Source organism: Tamandua tetradactyla, chromosome 19 (assembly GCF_023851605.1).
Source record: "Tamandua tetradactyla isolate mTamTet1 chromosome 19, mTamTet1.pri, whole genome shotgun sequence".
NCBI lineage: Eukaryota > Metazoa > Chordata > Mammalia > Pilosa > Myrmecophagidae > Tamandua > Tamandua tetradactyla.
In genome coordinates, this window is record NC_135345.1 from 69748380 (window position 1) to 69771681 (window position 23302).

The 23302-nt window shown below is 35.4% G+C and overlaps 1 protein-coding gene across 1 annotated transcript in view; it reads right to left on the reverse strand.

The window, feature by feature from the left end:
• LOC143663414 (transmembrane protease serine 11G-like) overlaps positions 1-20716 on the reverse strand; it is a 28784-nt gene extending 8068 nt beyond the window's left edge. Inside the window, exons 1-7 of the mRNA XM_077137092.1 lie at positions 20676-20716; positions 12685-12806; positions 11815-11933; positions 6350-6417; positions 5577-5737; positions 1143-1181; positions 207-384 (exon numbers count right to left, since the gene is read on the reverse strand). Of these exons, the coding sequence (XP_076993207.1) occupies positions 207-384; positions 1143-1181; positions 5577-5737; positions 6350-6417; positions 11815-11933; positions 12685-12806; positions 20676-20716 (728 nt within the window). The remainder of the gene's footprint in view (positions 1-206; positions 385-1142; positions 1182-5576; positions 5738-6349; positions 6418-11814; positions 11934-12684; positions 12807-20675) is intronic.
• Between the last annotated feature and the right edge of the window lie 2586 nt (positions 20717-23302).

Sequence of the window (23302 nt, forward strand, 5' to 3'; positions counted from 1 at the left end):
ATTTAATTCTATAAAATGTCCTCACTTGCGCAACCAGACAAACAGGTACCACCACCTGGCCAAGTTGACACATAAACCTGACCATGACAGGAACCAAAGGGAGGCCTAAGATATTCACACAGGAAATGAAAAAAGGTCAGAAACTGTAGGATATGAAGGTGAAAGAAGTGGAATCGGTGACCCTGTCAGTCAGAAGAAAGACTTACATGTCAAAACAATGAGCAGCAGTCAGGAGCCATTGATCACTGATCAAAGATGCTCCACAGAAGTGAATGCCATCTATTTGTAGGCTGGCTTGCCATGGCCAAGCAGCTTTCCTTGCCACATTACCATCTGCAATTCTTTCCATGGAAGAGAGTGCAGATTCCCTCCCTAAGCCACAACCTGCCAGAATAGGAAAAGATGGTTATTTTTAGAGAACTGTAAGCATTTGTAGGTATGCTTGGTACATAGTGTAGGAAGCATTTGTAGGTGTACCTGGCCGTAAAAATTTTAATCAAGGTTAACATTACATACCGTAATGATTCTTTACATTGAAAAAGGATTAAATTTAAAAATAAAAACTATTTAACACCCTCACTGGTACATATATTACACTTTCATTTTAAATTTTGGTGTTTCCTATTTTTCTGGGTCATGCTTCTTATGTGCAGCAGTTTACACCAGTGATATTCGATATTTTTCGAGTGCTAAATGCACACACTACTTATTGCAGAAAAATGTCATCTCTACTCTTTTAAAATGATTGTCTAATATTATAACTATTATGCTTTTATAGCAAATATCAAAATTCACACGTTAAAGTTGTTTGGTGTTATTTAATTCTAAGCAAAATTTTTTTGCTTTAACAAAATGAGCCAAAAAATGATAATTAAGATAAAATACAAGGAAATTGTCAAGGGAGTCCAGTGACTTCAGGAACAGCGAGTATTTCCATGGGGTCCCTATAACACTCCAAATTGCTAGTAATTTTTTTTTTTTACCTTCAGGAGAATTACATTACTTGTACATTTAGAGATATTACATATTTTGGGGAATTTAATAATTTAATATTTGGAGGAAATATTAAATATGGGATTATAGAAAGATTAAAATATGTGTTTTGAAGTTTAGTCTTTGATTTATAAACATTCTGAACTTACAGCTGTTCAGAATGTGCTCTGCTTGTGCTCCATCCACATCTGGAAATAAAACAAAAACAAACACAAGATGACTGCTCAGAAAGGGAACAATTATAAATGTAAAAATATTACGCCTGCATGTTATAAGTGTTTCTGGTTGGAAGGAACGGAAATATTCAGGAAAATCTTAATTTAAAGGCAACATAATGAAAATCTACAAAAAGTTTGAGACCTCGATATGAATTAAAAAATTCTTTCTGACAACATGTAATCTCCAGGAAATTCCTGGCCTGTGAATATAAAAACATTGACACAGAGAAGGATATTGTTTGGCAGATGGAAAACTGCATCTAGTTAATGAAATGCCATGCCAATTTGTTGAAACATAAGTTAAAACAGAAGAGGATCTAAGACCAATTTTATATACAAACTATTTCATGTATACCAAATGCTGGAGATGGTGCAGAGAAACTAGATCCCCTATAATTTGCTGTTGTATGAAATGGTAAATTACTCTGGAAAACAGTTTTTTGTTTCTTACAAAATGCAACCCAACATTTATCCTAGAGAAATGAAGTCATTTTCATGTAGGAATCTGTACATGAATGTTCATGCAACTTCATTTGTAATAGTGAAAAACTGTAAACATCCAAATATCCTTCAATGGGTGAATGATTGAGCAAACTGTGATACATCTGTACTATGGAATACTACTCAGCAACAAAAAGGAGTGCACCACTGGTACATGCAGTGACCTGGATGAACCTCAAGGATATTATGCTGAGGGAATAAGGCCAATCTCAAATGGGAATAAATGGCATGATTCAATTTATACAACATTCATGAAGCAATGTAATTGAAGAGATGGAGAATGAATTAATGGGTGCCAGGCTTTAAAAATGGAGAGAAGCTGGGAATGACTATAAAGGGGTTATATGAAGAGGTCGTAAGATGATATAGCAAAGTATCTGATGAAGGTGGTGGTTATGTAAGATTATACATGTCATAAAATTGCATACAGCTATACCACACACACACACACACACAGATGCATGCAAATGAATGCATGTGTAACTGTGAGATCTGAATAAGCTCTATGAATTGTACCAATGTCAATTTCTTGGTTCTGATATTGTATCACAGTCGTGTAAGATGTTAACACTGGGGGAAGCTGAGGAAAAGGTGCAGGTGCATGAAAATTCTTTGTAAAAATTTTTGTGGGCCCTTGTGAACCTATATTTCTATATTATAAAATAAAATTTCAACATCAACCAAGCAGGCTGGTGGAAAGTCTGCATTATCTTTTTATTCTCTTTGCAGAAAATATTACAAAAGCATTGTCATTTGGAGAAGAAATCGAAGAGTATGCAGCCAAAAATGTAAGGAAAAAAAATGTATTGCAGAGATGTGTCAGCCAACTGATAAAAATTGATTTTTTTTCTGGATTTTGTGATGTTCAGAATGAGTACCAGTCAGCTTTTAAAAATTTGTGATTTGTAACGATTGATTTATTTCCTGTTCTAAATAAACATATTTGACAAAAAAAATGTTGTCAATAGTGGATGAGGTATTGACTCCAGTTGAAAAAAAAGATATTTCACTGGAACCAAACCAAAAATGGTCAAATTAAGCATTAAAGATTAATATTTTTGGTTAGCTTATACTTATGCTAAATAAAGCTGCTATAAATTATGTTAAATATCAAAATTAGAATGTGAAAGTCTCACTGGTCAAAAACTTTGAGAGGACTGATATTACTTTTAAAAAATTATACTACAGAGAATAAAAGCTATTATCAAATGCTATCTGGGTTTGACATAAGATAATTCACGTAGAGCTAGAGGCAAAGTTTGAACATTTGTTAAGAAAAAGTAGATGACATTTTGAAGAAAAAGTACAAATATAATTAACTAAAAGTAGATTTTTTGTAATTTAATTTAAATTGGTAATATAATCTAAAATGTTGAATGATAGGAGAAAAAGAAAAAAGAAAGACATATTTGGAATGAAGAAACTAAGTACTCAATTTTATGAAAGTTTATAAATTGGCAATAAAGTAGAAAAATTCACAATATTTGAAAATATATATTTTTTGAAAAAAACCCGACATTCAGCCTATTTATTCTTTCAACTATTTTTGTCCTTTTCTTTCTTTCTTTCTTTTATTAAACCTAGTCATTTGGAGCCATTGGAGAGAATTCTGATCTCTACAAAATGAGAAGAAATTATCACAAGGCTATACGTGTTGGAATGGAAGTCTCCTAATTACCTATGGAGATTTTTACTTCTGCATTTTTTCTTACACAAGGTATACATAGACTGTCCTTTAACAAACTTGCACTTTATTACCAGAATACTGAACTGAAAGCTTTATTATAATCCTGTAAAAAAATACTTGTAAAAGATCAAGCTTAATACATTTCTGTATTGTTATTTCTGAGTTGAATTTAAGATATTACCTAGCCAATTTTTCCAGTATTTCTGTTTGGGCCCTGTGTGTGTTTTGGTTTCCCAGCTGTCTTTTACAAGGGACAAATTAATCAATTCTCCAACTTTCTGGGCTCAGGGAAGGATAAATTCCCAAAATAACAATTTCCATAGTTATTACTATCTTCATTCTGCAGAAAGGTCATTGGAGCACAAAGTTTCAGTAACTTAGCCAAAAGTAAACAACAGTAGTTATTGTTAGAGCACAGGTATTCTGAGTCACAGTCTAGATTTATTTCCACTGGCACTTGAAGCTTTTTCTAGAGTTAGTTATATGTATTTTTCCTTGTGCTGTATATATTACTTTACTGCATGAAACTAAATTTATTTTTTCAAATTTTTGTTTAACTGTACAACCTCTCATTTTTTTCAGTACATTTATAAAACTCTATGTGGAAAGAGGAAATGTCCAAGATTTCCAAGTGTTTTGTTATTTATTAATTTTAGAAAGCAGCAACAACAACAGAAGGGTTTTCCTGCTCACTTTCCGAAGGTTTAGGGTAGCTTACAGATTTAAAGGTAAAACAGGGAATCATTCATTTAAACTGAGTTCTTACGGTGTTCTGAGCCCTATGCTAATCTTGGGGGTGCCATGATGACTACAACAGATGCATCTCCTGCATGCAAGGAATTAGCAGTCTTTTACGAAGAGAAACAAAACATAAAAATTAAAGCAATTCCCAGGCACCCTTACGAAAACACAGGAGTACCAGGAAGAAGTGCCTTTCTGAGGGTGTCTTTTGGTGGGAATTAGGGATGACTCAACTATAACCTCCTTAGACACGCCACTGAGTGTCTGGTGATGGACAGATGGATCACGAGCAGATATCTGCATGAACCAATGATGAATAAGACCTAAACATCCCACCCTCATGCAGCAACACTGAAGGATGTAGGTCCCTTAACGCCGTGGAGGGTGTATGGCAATGTGGGACAGATCCGGGAATGACTGAGCTTACGTTTCTACCATTTGGCCTAATAGGAGCTCAAAATCCAAATTAAATTTCTCTTAAAAAATCAAAGTAGCATTTCACACACACTTACATCTCCTCAACAAAATGTTTCCTTCAGGAAATCTTGTCTCTACTATCTAAGATCAGGTGCATTGAATTCAGTTTACTCTGTTCTATCTGCATGAATATTACAATCTTCAATTTCTGATCTTCAAGCCCTTGTTTCCTTTCTGATTTTGGACAAAGCTATAACGCAATTTTCTCTTTTATTAAAATATTATGATGGCTGCTCTAACCCTCTGTATCACTTTGCAGGGGTGATTAATGAGGGAAGATTTCCTGGTAATTTGTGATTGGTAATGTAATCTAAAATGCCAGGTCTCCTTCCATTTCAGCCCAAATCATATTTGTGCCCTAATTTTGTAGTAACTATGTCCTTTACATTCTGGATTCGGACCGGGTAAGTATTACAAGAAGGGTAGCCATGCACTACAGATTACTGTATCAGTACCATAGTACAGTTTGCATTTATATTCATGCTTAATTAATCCAAACAATTGCATTAAAATCTTTTTTTTTTTTTTGGTATGCTGTATGGCAACGTCACATTTCATTATTTTTCCATGTAAATATCCCATTATTGCAGCACCATTTGTTGAATCTTTGTTTGTTTTTTATTTGTTTGCTTGCTTGGGAAGTACATGGGCCGGGAATCAAATCTGGGGCTCCTGCATGGCAGGCAAGAATTCTATCATTGAACTACCCTTGCATATCCTGCATTAAAATCTTTTAAAAGAAAGAACAAGTACTGCTATACTTGGTTTAATGTACAACTCTAAAGGAATATAATCTTTGGTGTTGATTGTGGAAGAAGGGGATTCGTTCATTATCAATTAGAAAGAGTTAAAAATGAAAAGTGGTTTCATTTTATGGTGAGATAAAGATATTTTATCCAAAGATGAGAAGATTATTAAAAGAATAAAAGTAACAAGAGAAGAGCAGTAGTTTATCTTGCCTCTAAGATAAGGTAATGAAGTATCAATCTTCAAGAAGTTTTCATCCAATTTCAACTTCTGATGTAAGATATTATTAGCTTTCCTCTTTATTGCATTTGCATTGTTTGAAGCAGATTGAAATTGGAGCAATACATCTGTTTTCAAGCCATCATTACTTGGCCTGAAAAAACAAAAATACCGGAATAAATTGATGAGATCATAACCAGAGTAATTATATTGTTATAATTTATTACTGTCATTAGTCATATCTTTCAGAAACCACAAGATAAATGTGTTATGCATCTTATTTTCATTGGTTTTCTCCTGTATTTATTATAGAGGGGTTAATAGCTGAAATATTCCCTGCTTGTAAAATTTAGTCATAGTCACAGAGGGAAGAATATCTGAGACTTCTAGAATCTTCTTTTTTGGAAAAGTAAATCAAAAGACTTGTTTTTAAAAATATATAATAGCTGTTTATTATAAAGAATAAATAAATAAAATTTAGATAAACAGTTCATTATTGTAAAAATCTCTCACAAACATACAAAAGTCTTCAAAAGGACAACTAGTAGAATATTTTCATCATAACCCAGGATCAGAAACTCTCTCACTATATGTACTCTGCGCAGAAGGACTAAAATTTAATATTGTAAATGCAATATTGTTAAGTTACTTTTGTTTTTGGCATATCTAAGATTTTCAGAACCTGTCAACAAAGCAAATCATCGAAGAATAACGAAATAATATAAACTTGCTTTTTTTATTGTATAAATTAATTAGGTGTGATTACCTAAGGTTGACAACATGGGATTTGATGTAATGATGGTTTAAACTGGATCTTCGAAATATATTATTTATCTGAGAAAACAAATAAAGGCAATAGAATAGAACTTTGTTAAATATGAATTTCACTCATTTCAATATGTCAGAAAAATTCTTGAATGAAACCTGATGTGATTCAAATGGCTTTTACTTTGTACTGTTTTTACAACTATTGTTAGAAAGCATTTTGGAACATAATCCTATTCTCCTAAAAATCATTCCTAAAATTGGATGTTGATATTTGAACAACTTGTTACCTACTCAAGGATGGCTGATATGAAGAGTTTAAATGCCTGGATCAAGGCATTTAAATAGTCAGTATAAAATATACCCAGTTAGAGGCTCAAAGATGGAATATTTTTGAAAACTCAGTATGAATGGACTTACAACCACTCCCGATTCACTAGTACTCAAGCACAGTGTTATTATCCACAACAATATGATTGAAGGATGAGCTTTTTAAGGCTTTAGTAAAACTTTTAGGCCAAATGTTGAACCCACTGTAAGTGGGAGATAGCAGGAGAATATGTATTTATTTGGTACTTTTTGAAAATGAATATAGTCATTAAGAAAACTGTAAAGAACGAAGACTTAAAATACAATGAGATTCCAGATGCCACTTATTTGTCATTTTAATCTTCCTAATGGGATCATGTGTTGTGGGTTAAATTCCTAGAACAAATTATTCTGTAGATAAACCACAGCTTTTTGCACAATCTTACCGGTCGTAAAGCCTTGCTGATTATCATTGACTCATCAAGCTGTCTTGTCAGAAAAAAGACTGATCATATGCCAAACTTAAAAGGAACTTGAGTCTCAAATTAGTTCCACAATTCAGAGGTGATGATCTGATAAATTGAGAAACTAGGTGCATGGTAAAAGCAGTGCTTTTCACTCATCCAATTTGGTTTATGAAATTTTCTTTGGTGAAGTGTCCTGAGATAAATACCAGGTAGATTGGGTGAGTAAAAATTCACTGAACAATTGTTATTAAAAAATGAATGGCCATGTGCTTCTCTTTTTATTGATAGTGAAGGGGAAATTGTTTTAAGGAAATAGTTTTATACATACTTGTGCATTCATATAACAAAACTAATACATGATTATTGTAAACGAATTAAAAACAAGCAACACATTAAAATATGATAAAATGCATTAAATCAGTCCTAAGTCATCTGAAGAAAAATCCTATTAAAATTTATACATATACATGTCTAGATAATATATATATGTGTGTACATACATATATATAGATTCTATATGTATGTAGACATACACGCAAGGTTCCCTGACTGCCTCCTTCTATTCTTTTTCCAATTCCATTATTTCCTGCTGTTTCCCTTTAAGTCACAGCTTTATAAATAAAGTATTATTCAGGGCAATTGAGTACATAGTCTGATAAATGACTTCCAAAGAAAATAATCTCTAAACTCTCTAAACCAGCTAAATACTGGTTTTAGTCTTTTCTGCTAGCATACATTTTGCTATTACTAAAGCCCATAGTTTAAAATGGAGGTCAGCAACTATGGACCATTGGTCCAATATGATTTGCTGCCTGTTTTTTTATGACCCATGAACTAAGAATAGTCTCTACAAAGATGTATGACAAGGTCTGTGAGTATAAGAAACAGACGCTAACATTTCAGACCTCACTTTTTCATACTTTTAGTTCATTATATCAATTAATCCTTAGATAAAATCCTCAGGTAAAATTGTCCCCTTTTTTGGTTGAGGAAATTGAACTATAGTTGTTAAGCTGGTAAAGGGTTAAATCTAGGGGTTTCTGACGTCAAAGCTTGGGATCCCTCTAATTTAATATATTACCTCATTTTGCAAAATATTTTCTACTCTGCTCTTTTCTTTCCCCTAATCAACATATCCTTAGGGTGAATCTTTGAAAAGACATGCCAGCCCCACTCAGTTGCATACTATAACTCACTTCATCAGCTTCTGCTTTTGTTTGGGAAATGACTACAGAGATATTTCTGAGCCTGGCAGGAATGATCTGGTAAATGTTGGACTTAGTAGATGATGTGTATTCAACTAAAGTCTTCAGTGAAAGCGTTCTTCTGTGTGTTTCTGTGGTATGTTTTCAGAAGTATATTCTATATAAGTTGCCTAATGGAAAATGTATCAGGGTGATACACATGGTAGGTGCTTAATAAATGGTGTGTGATGATGCTATTTGTGCTTGATTGATTGAATTATGATTCTAGATAACTCTAATAATTTGAGATAATTATTTTTCTGTTGGGCTTATGTTTCTCAGTATCCAGTGTAATCATTCTCTGTCCGGTGTATTTTTCCAGGCTTCTTGCATTAATGTAGATAAGGTTGCCAGATTTAACAAATAAAAACACAGAATATCTAGTTAAATTTAATTCAGATAAACAATTAATAGTTGTTTTTTTTTTTTGTATGAGGATGTTCAAAAAATTGCATGGGTTATATTTAAAGGGAAACTTTGGATTCATATTTAATTGGGCATTTTCTATTTTTATCTGAAAATACTAATGTTGGTACAGTTGGCACATTAGTTTCCTGAGGCTGCTCTAACAAATTACCACAAACCTGGTGACTTAAATAAACAGAAATTCATTTTGTTACAGTTTTCGAGTCAAGAAATATGAACTCAAATTGTCACCAGGGTTAGTTCTTTCTGGAGACTCTGAGGGTGAATCTGCTCAATGTCTCTCCCTAGTGGCTGCCAGCAACCTACAAAGTTCCTAGTTGTCTGAGTGTGCCAGAGATGCTATGACAAATACCGCAAAATGGGCTTGCTTTACAACAAGAATTTATTGTCTCATGGTTTGAGAGCCTAGAAGTCCAAAATTGAAGTGTTGACAAGGCTAAACTTTCTCCTGGGGCTAGAGGTATTTTGGTAATGGCAGTCCTCCATCACATATCGATATACTTGTTCTCCTGCAGCTTTCTTTGACTGCTGACTATTCTTTAGAAGGCCTCCAGTAAATGGATTAAGGCCCAGCCTGATTGCCTTTGGTGACACCTAAATCGAATTTCAGAAAGTACTATTCACAAGTAAATCCATATCTTAACTGATAATAATGAATCGTCTTAAGGTCCTATTTACGAACGGGTTGGTATTCACAGTAATGCAGATTACGATTAGGAATATGACTTTTATTCGGATACATGATATGATCTACCACAGTCTGCCCTCTGAACCCCCAAAAGACACGTCCTTCCCATATGCAAAAAATGCTCACCCCATTCCTACATCTCCAAAAGTCTCATCAAAATCAGCTACGGGTTTGGTCTATCCTGAGGCTTTCCTGGCTTGTTCTCTCCATCTGTGGACCTTTGCAACCTAGAAAACAAATTATCTGTTTCCAAAAAACAATGGTGGAATAGGCATAGAATAGACATTCCAATTCCAAAACAGAGTAAATGGAAGGAAAAAAGGGGGTCACTGGTCTCAAACAAGACTGAAATGCAGCAGGGAAAACTGTTGGATTCTAAAATCTGAGAATTTAGATTCTCAGTGTTAATCAGTGGATCAACACTTAGTTTTCCTCATCTGCTGGAGTATCAGCACACTCTTTCCAAATACTAGGTCAGAACTCTTCCTAAACACTGAGGATAGTTCCTATCCTCTTGGAACAGTAGATAAACAATGGTGCAGAAGGCCCTCCTCCTCCAAATGGCTTGAGAAAGCCACATGCTATACAAAAGCAGAAGTGGGAGCTCTTCTTTCTTGGTCCAAAGCAAGCTCTTTGGTCCAGATCTTTGCTTTCTTGATTCTACCCTTGAAGTCATTATTCTTTCATTTCATTTCATCTCAGTCCCTTTCAGTCCGGTCTGGAAGTGCTTCTGCTCACACAATATTTTCAAAAATCTTCTTAGTTTTCTGTTTAGGAGGTTCCAAGCTATCAGACAAAAGTATTTTCCACAGAGTCTTCCTAGATAACTGCATTTCTAATCTTGACTTCTTCTGAGATGGTTGACTGGACCTGTGAGTTTACAGGCCTAACCTCTCTAGCAAACGACTGTCCTGCCAAATCTTAGCATGGGGCCCTGTTATCCAGGAGCTCAGGAAGTGCCCTGATAGAACTGTTGGTGGCCAATACCAGAACATACTAACTGGGTAGGCTGAGCACTTTCCTAATCATCAGTTGCTGGGTTCCTTTATGCTTTATAGTTCAGTACTGAGTTTATCCCTTTCTTCTCTCACTTTACTATAATCAACAAGGATAAAACAGTCTGTAAATTTCATGATTAACCTGGAAATACCCTCAGATAAATATCCAGGTTCATCACTTGCAAGTTCTGCCTTTCTTTTAACATCAGAACACAATTTATCCAAGTTTTCTGCCATTTTATAACACGGATTGCCAGTTTTCAATGACAAATCATTTCTTATGAAGTCCTCACCAGAAGCACCTTTAATATCCTTATTTCTACCAACATTTTCTTCATGACATTATGTGTCTTCTTTAAGGCAATAGAAACTTTCTCTATAGCTGTCACTTATTTCTGAGCCCTCGTCAGAAATGCTTCTAATATTCATGTCTCTTAAAAGCAATTCAGGCTTTTGCTATCAAGCACTTCAAAATTCTTCCAGCCTCTACCCATTACCAACTTTCAAAGCCACTTCCACATTTTTAGGCTTTGTGTAATAGTACCCAGCTTTCTGGTACCAAAAATGGCCTTGGTTTCATGGAAATGCTATCAAAAATGCCACACAATGGGTTGTCTTAGCAATGGAATTACTGACTCACAGTTTGACTAGAAGAGTACAAAAGTGAGGCTTTGACAAAGCATGCTCTCTTCTAGGCTGGCAGCATTTTGGTTATGGCAGTCCTCTATTACGTAGCAATGCTCTTGGTCTCCTTGGCTTTCTCTGATTTCTGCCTTCTTTTTTATAAGGTTTTGGTAATATGGATTAAGACCCACCCTGATTCAATTCGGCAACACTTAACTAGTATTTTAGAAGGCCTATTCACAAGTGCGCCCATTTGTTCAACTGGTAATATTTCTTCAAAGGGTCCTATTTACAAACTGGTTCACACTCAAAGGAATACAGATTAAGATTAAGAACATGTCTTTTCTGAGATAAATGATTCAATCTACCACAGTTGATTTAGGGTTTCAAAACTCCAGTCTCTGTCTCTTTCTTCGTGTGACCTTCTCTTCTTTTTTTCTGTCACTTATAAGAACTTAATGATTAGATTTAAGGCTCACCCTAACTCAGTATCCCCATTTCAAGATCCATATCTAACTTATATACACAATGACCTTTATTCTAAATAAAGTCATATCTTGAAGTGCTGCGAGTTAGGACTTGGACATATTTTTGAGGGAGACCCCTTTCAGCCCTTTACAGGCATGTTCTCAATTAGCTACTTACTTTAACTTCCTTTTTCACAGTAGTATTGTAGGGGTAGAGATGATGTTGGCAAAGCCCAGGCTTACCTCATTACTGATCTTTTTTTTCAAGCCAGTTTCACTTTTTGAGTGTTCTACTGCAAAATCAGGATTATATTCAATACTGGGTATCTGAAAGGAAGCCTGGTAATAGTGAGCCTTCTGATCTGGAAGGGATAACAAAAATTGATGGTTTCTTTTCAGTCTAGTTGGATTGCATAAATATAAGAAGTAGAGGGAATTATATTAAAAATGCCATATAATTGGTGAACTCATGGGAATTAAACATTCAATAGCTACTGACAATACCTACTTCTAACCCCTTTTAGTCAAGTTCTCATAGTCACCATAGTCACCATAGTTATCACTTGTGTGCTAACCCAACTATCACCTGTTGGTAATAATTGGTAAATTTAAGCTTCTAATTAAATGATGATAAAATGCAACGTTCTTATTAAATTAACTTTGTGTGTATATATATATATATATATATATATATATATATATTTCTTTTACATAGGCAGACACTGGGAATCGAATGTGGGTCTCTGGCATGGCAGGTGAGAATTCTACCACTGAACTACCTTTGCACCCCCTTCTCATTAAATTAACTTTGAAGTTAAAGTTGCCACTAAAATAAGTTTTACTGTCAGTGTATTAAATATCATTAAATCACAAAATGACATAGGATATGAATCTATTGATTCATATTACATGTTGTGCTGCTCGAGAGATAACATTATAATGAACTAAGCTTAATTGTAATGCTAGAAGTAATTTTTATACATAAAAGATTATCATTTTCCAAATGTATATGAATTTTTCAAATGAAAATTGCATTCTGAAATACTAAAAAATACCAAGGTTTTAAATGAGTGAGTCTTCAAATTTTCAAAACAATATGAGATAGATACTTACCATACGCCAAAAAATAAACAAGGAGACCGACGATTATTGCCAGAACCAACACAACAGCTGCAGTTATAACGGCAATCATCCATGGTCTTAATGAATTTACTCTTCTATCTGGTATTGCTGGTCTTTTGAGAGAGAGTTGTATATTAAAAAAAAATAGGACTTTAACACCAGAGTCTCACTTCCAGATTTTTTTAATTTGAATTCATGGTTATTCTGTAACATTTGAATACATTTCTCTATTTAAAAAAACTGAAAAAATATTACCAATAAAAATATAATTGACATTTGACTTTATATTTTGATAAAAATTCAGCATTATACTACATTTCACTACTCAATACACTGTTTCATATACTTCCTGAACCATTAGACTAGAAGTTTTGAAGTTTTTTTTTCTTGGTGAATGAGCTAATACCATATAAGTGATTCATATGCTTCAAATCACAATGGGCCTCCGAAAGTGTGGGCAGCTGGGTCACTCCTCTTCTTCTACAGTGAATATACAGAGGCTCAGAATGAACCAAAGGTGGCTATTGGGAGAGTGAGAACTAGGAGTCGAGCTGTTTGAGCTCTATGGCTCACATTTAAAGGGCAAGCGATCCGTAATGCACATGAAGGACATCTAAAATGGGGTAGACAAAAAACAAGGAAATAGAAGAAAAGCAGCCATGAAGAAGAAGCAATTAGCAAAACCAACTCAATATCATTAATATAACAAACAAGTAACAATAGTTCAAGACTTTGGTTCCAAGAACATTGTAGCATGAGAACCACTAGTAGTATATGATAAGTATCTCTTTAATATGGTTATATGATTAAATCTGTGCTTTTTAATAGATGTTATTGCTTAGGATTAGGCTACATTTGCTTGAATAAAGTAGCGAGTGCATTTAAAGAAAATATTAAGACAACAGTAGTATTTGGGTATACAAATATGGCAAAAAATAAAACCAAAAACAAAAGCACGAGAAACCCTGTGTAAACAGAAAAAAGTAACAAATCTCTGTCCCCATCTCAGTGACAGGCCGTAGTCTAAAGACCAAATCTGATCAATTGTAGAGCTGAGACCAGCTAGGATGAGATAGGCATAGGTTGTCCAGAGAGATTTAATCCAGAGAAGAAATGGACAGATATATGGTACTGAGTATAGACCACCGGTGGATGTAGGTCAGTTGCTGGTTATTCTATTAAAATTACACATCAAAAAGGGGTAGAAAGAATCACTTTCCCTGAAATTGGTAGTCTGGCAGTATGTCCCAACCAGATGATTGAAGGTATCAGTTTAGGCTCACTTTTGTGAATTGTTGATCTGAGTGGACTGTGTATGTCCCTGGTATCTTTGGGATCTAAGTAAAGGATATCCTAGAGACAGTTTCCTCATTCCAGAACGATCCATCTGAGCGCTGAGTAAATATCTCATTCTGAGTTCTTCTGTGTTTCTGGAAGGATTTAAAGTTACTCTGACCTCTTACTCTTTGGCTGATGGCAAAAGAAGAGCACTACAATCTACGAACTCTGACATATTTGCAGCAGAGCTGAAATAGTACTAGGGCACAGGCAAGAGGTGATAAATGAATCCATCACCTTTACTAACAGAACACCATGGACAATTGTGGACTTAGTTAACAGTTACTGAGTTTCTGCTGTGTGTTCAAACACTTGCTGTTGGAAATTAAAAAATGAATGAAACAGTCTTCTATCTTCAAGGATGTATAATCTAGAGACCCATTCAGTAACTACTATGATATAAGTAATAAAAATTATAATTATGCTCAATAAGCTATGAAAGATGAGTGGATACAAACGGTTTTGCCTTAGAGAAGGTGTCCTTTGAACTGGATCATGAGAACTGAGGAGGAGAAATTGACAAGGGTCACATATACTTCAAAGAGAGGGAACAGCAAAAGCAAAGATAAGGAGATATAAGAGCTTAAGACATTTTGAGAAAGAGTAGAGGTAAACTTAACTAATGCATTTATTCGTTAGTTAATCTAGCAGATATTTATTGAGCATCACTACTATAAAACACAGGGGAATATAAAGAGGAATCTTCCTCCCAGGTAATTTATATTCTTATAAAGGAGGAGTACGGAAACAAATTGCTATAAAAGTTGCAGATCAAGTTCTAAGAGATCTTTGGAGAAGGACTAATTGTTTCTCTTTGGAGGAAAAAAAATGGCTGGAAAATATATATTTTTTAAAGCTTGAAAAGACTTGACCCATCTCATTGTCCTCCCCTTTTACTCAGGCACAGAAAACAGTCTGTAAAGAAGGAGTTTGATTTGCAACAAAATTCTTGTCTTCTAAAGGATGTGGTTACATGTTGAATTGTTCACTTCTAATACCCCAAACATCACTGTGATTGAATTACAGTCTTACATATGGGTCACAAGTGAGAAATTGTTTCTACTTAAGGCCATAATCATGCAGACATTTCCTAAAATATTCCTAGATTTTTTAAGAAATAAAATTTTTTCTTCCTAATTTCTTTAGCACTTATCTAACTTTACCATATACCTTAACTAATTTTCAATTGCTAAGTTCAGTGGTAGATTGGTGAGAGCTTGCCCCTCATGGTTACTTGGTAAATATTTGTCAATGGTAATATTTCCTAGGGTGGCTATAACAAACTACCACAAACTGGGTGGCTCAAAACAACAGAAAATTATCCTCAAACTAGTCTGGAGGCCAGAAGTCAGAAATCTTCAGCAAGGTTATCTTCTTGCTGAAGACCTTAGGGAAAAATTCTTCCTTGCTTTTTCCTAGCTACCGTTTGTAATATATGGCTTTCCTTGAATTGTGACTGCCATCAATCCAATCTCTGCTTCCCTCTTTACATGGCCATATTCCTAATTATCTCCCTCTCATTACAAAGATAACAGGCATTGGATTTAGAGCCCACCCCAATCTAGTATGATATCATTTCCAAAAAAGGTCACATTCACAAGTTACTAGGGGTTGTTAGGACTGGAAAATGTGTTTTGGAGGGACGCAATTCAACCCTCTACACCAACCAAATGAAGCAATATGTTTTAAGGTTATATATTCCTAAGCCATTTGCAACTACTTTTAGCAGATAATCTTATTAGTGATGAATTGCTCCATCCGTGGCAGGAAGAGAAATGAAATAAAATGTTCATCTGGAACCAAAGTACAGTTACAAATCTTATACCTAAAAATCCCTTCTTGCCTTCTTCATCCTCCTTCCAGTAAAAATAATTTAATTTTCTTTTATTAATTAAATAAATTATTAATTAATTAATTTTACAATTTGTGAGACTGTAAATTATCCCAGTGAGACAACTAAACAAGTTCATTGCAGTGCAGGAAATCCAGCCTTAGAGAAACCTCAGATGTTCAAACAAAAGAAAAATATGTGACCTCACCCTTGAGGTATTCTGCCAAAATGAAATGAGCTGTGACAAAAGCTACCCATTCAGCAGGTCCGTCTAGAAAGGCTTTCAGGAAGAGAAGAGTCAAATCATTTTTAAAAAAGTGTCTTTTTAACCCTCCCCTACCTTTAAAATCAAGTGCCTTATTTACAGACCACTTTATGAGAATGTCTTTCTTGAAATAAACCTCAGCAGAGTGGAAAGAATTCTTTCTGCTCTGTTTTATGCCAACCATTTTCTTTTGATGTTACAATCTTTTAGGAAAGATTCCTTTTTCCCAGAGCTTTTCAAATCCTCTCTTGTACCGAAAAGGTATCATTCAACAACAATTCTGAGGTAGTGAATAAAGGGATTTCTTACTGTCTCAACAACAGCCATATGATTTCGAGGACTCTTGGCCCCTAAAATGATTGTTCAGCATAGCAGTTAAGAGTGTGGCTTTTGATGCCAGAGTTCTTTTCCTGGCTCCCCAGTTTGGCAATTATTAAAACTCTTTGCATCTCAGTTTCCTTATTGGTAAAATAGGGTTAATAATAACCACCTTATCAGTTCATTGTAATGATTAAAAGAACTTATATATCTAATAGTACTTAGAACAACAGTAACTGAAACATGGGAGGAGCTTAGGAGTTTTGACTTATTTATTATTATTATTATCCAGGGAAAATGAACAACAAAATCGAATTTTTCTAAAGCAACTGAGAAAGGATACCAAGGATTTTGCCGAGATAGAGTGGAGTAAGCTGGTGGCAGGTAAGACTCGGATTGTGGAATGGAAGAAATAAAAGTGGGGACTGGTGACCAGGACCTTGGAATCTGAGTGGTAACATCATATTAACAAACTACTCACAGACTATGAAGTAGCTCAGGAGCCTAGGAAAATCCTGCCTATTCCCATGGCATGATCCAGCATACAAAAAAGACTTCTAGCTTGGTGGGAAGAGCCTGCAGGAGTAACTGCTGGATTCAGTATATGTGGTGCACACACTTTGGAGCACTTACAGGGAAAGAATTACTGGGAAAAAAACATGGTTATGGAAAGATTTAGGAAAAGATGGATGAATCATCTAGTTAGAGTTTTATGCCATTGTCTAGAGAAGACAGAATAATTCTAGAAAGGTGTTATTGTTAGGTAAATCAGGGGATGGTGATGTTATTATTCATAACAGTGGCTTACTAAGGCCGATGGACATTATTTTAATTATACCACTAAATGCGATGAGACTTCCATAAAATCTGTGATCTGGTCAGAAATGCTAAAAGTGTGCAAAAGAGTAAATGCAGATTTGAGTGTTTTTTACATTTTATTTTTTGACAAGCTGTGTTTTGTTTCCATAACTTCCACTGTGCAAATAGCAAAGACATACTGTTTAATAACTAGAAAGTTAACAAATTTCATAATTAAAAATAATTCAAATAACTGGTCTTTTAGTAGATCAAAGCAGGATAATCAAGGTCTGAACGCTACCCTTCAAAGCTCTGCTCATTAATGCAAATTTACATGATGGCGTTCCATGAGAAGCTGTTCCTTGAAGGAAATGTTAGATTTTGAAGATAATGAAAACAAACATGACGATGACTAAAAACGATGTATATGCCTTTGACTCAGGCTATTGAAGATAAGTTGATGGGCCAGAGCAGTACTTCCCCTCCACTTCTGACAATACTGCTTCAGTTTCGGGGTGTTTTTGTTATTGTTGTTACCGTTTCCTGCTTTCGGCTTAGGTTTTCAATTAAGCATAGTTCATTCTTAGTCATCTCTCATGTACTACTACGTAACCACACGTCTTTATTCCATTATAAATGGGGCTATTCTGAAAGTTGAAACATGCACAAATGCATTGTTTACAATTTTTTTGCTAATGAAGAAGTCCTGTTATCACTGTATCTGGCCATTGGGAAATAAGTTTTTATTTAAAAAATAAAATTTCAAATTTGAGGAGAAAACCAACTAAGGTCTTTCTTGAGTCAGGAAGAGGTATTGAAAGAACTATGTGAATAGCTGGATAAGTCCTGTGACTGCCACAAAGACTGATAACACTAGATAAGTGACTGAAAGATTCAGAGAAGAAGAGCGACAGCATTTTGATTTAATGAAAACACACTTCTGCACTTCCAGAGCTGTCTGCTGTCTACCTTCCTCCCTTCTCCACCGACTTACCTTCCTTCTTTCTTTCTTTCCTTTCCTTTCCCTTCCTTCTTTTTTTAAACAACTTTATTGAGATATACTTCATATACCATATACTTTACCCACTTAAATCGTACAATTCAATGTTTTTTAGCATATTCAAACAGTTGTGCAAACATCACTACAATCAATTTTAGAACATTTTCATCAACCCCAAAAGAAACCATATCCATTATCAGTCACTCTCCATTTTTCCCCAACCCCATAGCAATCATTCTACTTATTGTCTCTATGAATTTGTCTAGTGTAGATGTTCATATAAATAGAATCATACACTTTGTGGTCTTGGCACAAATTGTTCATGATTCATGCATGTTGTAGCATGCATGTAGACTTCATTTCTTTTTATTAATTTTTTTTTTGGTGGGTGCATGGTCTGGGAATTGAACCCGAGTTTCCTGCATGGAAGGCGAGCATTCTACCACTGAACCACCCGTGCACCCTTCATTTTTTTTATTGCTGAATAATATTCATTATCTTGATATACTACATGTTATCGACCCATCAATTGATGGACAGTTGGATTGTTTCCACTTTTTGGCTACTAAGAGTAATGCTGCTACATTCACATACCAATTTTTGAGTGAACATATGTTTTCATCTGTCCTGGATATATACATAGGAGTAGAATTGCCAGATTGTATTGTAACTCTATGATTAACCTTTTAAGGAACTATCAGAGGGTCCCAAGAAGGTTGTACTGTTTTACATTCCCATCAGCAATAGATGACGATTACAAATTCTCCACATCTTCACCAATCTTTTCTTCCTCTCTTTTATGTCCCATAGTGGTTTTCTGTCTCTTTTCTTCCACTGCCTCTGCCTTTTTCTCTATTTCTTACTCTCTATTCCTTATTCTGTTCATTTCTATACTCCCCTCTCCCTTCCTTCCTTTTACATTTTTTATCACATTTTTAAAACCAAAATAAGTATTAATAAAATTATTCACAATTTTCCATGTTGCCTACTCTCTAAATCTTGAAATCCACAGCTCTTCCATCTAATCTGAATTATTGTTCCTATTTTCCCTCTTCTTTTCTTTTCCCTAACATTCCATTTTAGCCATTCAATGTGTTTCATCTGAGCAATTAGGGTACACATTAACCAATCTCTTTATTTCTAGACAATTTCCCTTTCAAGACATCCTATGAGATCGCTGCCCAAAGCATTTCCTAATATACTATTCTGCCTATATGAGACTTTAGTACAAAAACCTTATAGAACTCTCACTACATAGCCTGTAAACCCTTTGCCTTAGTATCCATTTGCTTATTCAAAAATATTTATAGAGATCCCATTATGTGTTAAAAACTGATTTTGTTGCTGGAAAAACTGTGGTGAAGAAGACAGGGTCAACTGTTCTTATAGTGTTCACAGGCTAACGGAAGCAGACAGAATACAAATAAGGTAAAAAATAAATTTCAACTAGTATAGCTAAAATGCATTACATAATAGAGAGTGACTGAAAGTAGGGAGCAAGGGAATCATCACCGAAGAGAACTGAGAGGTCAATTATTCAGACACAGCTATAAGGAAACCTGGGGAAAGAACAATTAGGTGGGAAATAAATATTGAAAGCTGAAACGGTAGTGGACTTGTCGAGTTGCCAGAAGAGAGGAGGCCTTTATATCTGGATCATGATGAACCCTGGGAAGAGTAGGGGAAAGTTCAGTCAAAGCGGAAAGCAAGGAGCATATCAAAAGGACCTTGGAGCCCATGGCAAGGTGTATTTGTTGTGACTGTTACAGGAATCCAGTGGATGATCTTAAATGTGGGAGGACCATTATATGATTTCCATTTTTAAAATAAGGGCTTTTCATTTGATGAGTCTAAGCTTCCTTTGATATCTTAATGTATAGTATGTCCCTTCATATGTACTATTTCATTCTTTACATTTACCCACTCCTGTGTTTTGCTAACAAGATCTTCTCTCTGTAAAATGCCCTCTCCACCTCTGTAATTCTATCTTCCTTTTCTTAGCTGTCAGCATTTCCATTTCTGGAAGTCGTTCAATGTGTTTCTCAAATGGTTTCTCCCTCCTAATTCCTTTCACAGCTATTCCACCCCATTTAGTAACTATCTTGTAGCTTCTTATACTGCTTTGTCCATACCTGTTCTATTGCATTAGTCATGTGCTATCTTTCTTCTGGCTATTTATGCCAATGACCTTTTCCTTCTCCCTACCTCAGCTGCGCACTCCTGTCATCATTCATTATACCCTGTCATTACTATTAACTGCAATTTCTCCATAAACTCAATTTTAATCATCCAACTCTTCATCTACCATCTTCCAACTCACTGCCTTACTAGTCTGTCATCTATCTCACTGGGACCTACAATCCAAAGATCCTACCACCTTTTTTTTGTTGTGTCTTTTCCACCAGTATCTTTTCAGTGCCCTCCTTACCTACCTTAAATCCCACAGTCCCTCGTCATACTCATTCCCTGACATAGACCGTCAGTCTATTACATTCTCACTAAAATAATGGTCTAGCAAAACTTCAACCCTGGTTAAATATCACTTGTGTTTACAAATACATGGCTGGGAAAAAGTGCCGATGAACCTCATTTGAAATTCACTACAACCAACCTCAAAGAGGTCTTCAGTACTTTCTGGTCATCACACTAATTTAGTCACCCTCTCTTAATGTGAGAAATAGATAGCTATTTAATAAGTTCCTTTCTCAAATCTCCAATTCCTCTTCCTCCATCCTTGCCCACAGCTGATAGCATTGATTCCGTTTTACTGAGAAAGTTGAAATAATCAGAGAAGAGCATCCACAAGCTCCCCCTAATATATCTGCTCTGTTGTGTCTTTCTTACATCTTGGTTGCATGCCCATGTTCTCTGTCTTTCCTTCTGTTGCCAAAGAAATATTTAGCACAGTGCCGGTATCAAGGTGGATAATAAATTCCTGATTGATTGGTTGAACTGTCTTTGTTCTGTTTTCTGCAGAAGCAATGCAATGCAAGTGAGGAGAGTATGGGATAGGGATTGAAAGACTGGGTTCTAGTTTTATTGTCCTACAATTGATCAGATTTGCTTTGAAAAAAAAGTAAAGAATTGATGGAATTATTTAGGGAGTTAAGAGGAAGACCTTTCTCTTAACTGCCTGAAGACTATGCAGTGATGTTCTACTTTATGCATTGATGGGTTTTAGGGAAAGAAAGTAGTTTTTTTGCATTATATCCTGCTATTTCCAATTAATTTTAGCAAAATTTTTAACAAAAACCAAACAATTTTTCCCTACTTTACTTACTGCTTAAAAGGTTGCCCTGGTCAAATAAATCTCTCACCAGCCCTCTGAAGAGAGGCAAAGGGATGGTGGAAAAATCCTGGGCTGTTCTCAGACAGAATGCCTTAGCACTCACTAGCTGTATGACCTAGGGAAAATTATTTCATTTATCAGAGCCTGAGTTTATTCATCTGTATAATAGAGATGATCCCTACTGAGATATATTGAGGATGCAGAGAGATAGCAAGTGCTTAGTCAATGTTAACTATATTATCACACTTGATTAAAGAAGTGGTTTTGGCTGTGACTGACCCTGCTGAACACAATTAGGTGGTTTGAAAACTGCAAAGATTGATAATTGCTTGGCTCAAGGCAGTCAAGGTGCGGCATAAAAATTATGATCATTTTGGAAATTCTGCCAACATGGTATCCAAGGGATCTCTACTTGGATAGTTCTCTTCTCCACTTCCTGATTACTCACCCTCACATTTTAAAGGTAAATACCTGCCAGAAGTTGTATTTATTACTTGGCATTTGTATATGCATGGTAAGCTACCTTAGTTGTTAAGGGTTCTTTCTATCTGTGCTTGATAAATTTGGACAGGGTAATCACAAGCTCAAGAGGTTGCCTTTAGAGTCTTCTGGCTTCTGAAAAGCTAGGGAGTAGCCCTTTACTGATGGTTGCACCACCTCATCCAAACAAGTTTGGGAGAACAAAGAGGTGGAGGTGTAAGGGCATGAGGATCGTAAGGGTGAAACGCAGGTCACCTCAGAAATAATAATAAAGATGGTAATTACTACCTTCCACTTATATAGCCCTTTAAAGTTTATAAATGGCTTTAATCTACTCTTGAGCACTTGACCTACCCAATACTTATGTAAGGTTCACAGTGTAAGTGCTATCATGCCCATTTTCCAATTGAGACAACTGAGGCTAATGGAATTTGTCTGACATCACAAAAGTAGGAATTAGTTGAGTCCATCTAAGTTCCCTGCCTTTGACTTAGAAAAAATTTCCCTGTGCAACACAGATTTGAATAAAAAATTACCATAGCAATTGTCAAAGAGACATATTAGAAACATAGAAGCTTGAAAACAGGGAAGTAAATTTTGCTGAGCATAATTGTATTAAGAAATAACTTTAGTATGTTCAGCCAAGATTCAGGGGGTTTAGAATTGCCCCAAGACTTATAGAATAGCACATGGCAGCAATTAAGAGCTTCTAAGACTAGGTAGAGTAACTATGGCAGCCAGGCCCTCACAGTGGAGCCATCCAGGAGACCCCCTGGGAGAGGCACACCTGTGTCACACGGTATATGTCTCATGATAATGAGGTCATTGTCTGCCTGCACTGTGACTTTTAAGACATCCCAAAAGAGGTGGATTCCAGGGAATGACTATTCCCAATGGAGAGATCTAAAACCCTTTGGTGAAGAGAATGAATTAGCTTACAAGTAGGGGTCCAATAAACCATTTTGTTCGGTCTGTTCTCAGGTACCTGGGTAGCAATCAAGTCAAAAAAGTACAATAGAACCTACAAAGTCACTTGGTCATTTATTTCACAGCTGCCTTGAGCATAAAGGTCATGGCCAAATCCTGTTTTAAAATATACTGAATTTATTCTCACAAGCACCCCTACTGGATCCATGACAATGAAAGCCAATTCCATTTGCAAACTTTGTAGTTCTCATGGTGTTTATCTCAGGTATCATTACAGAGGTAAAAACATGTTCACAAAGATTATTAGCTGGAAGAGTCATAACTCAAAGCCAGATGCTCTGACCCCAAATATAGCACTTTTTC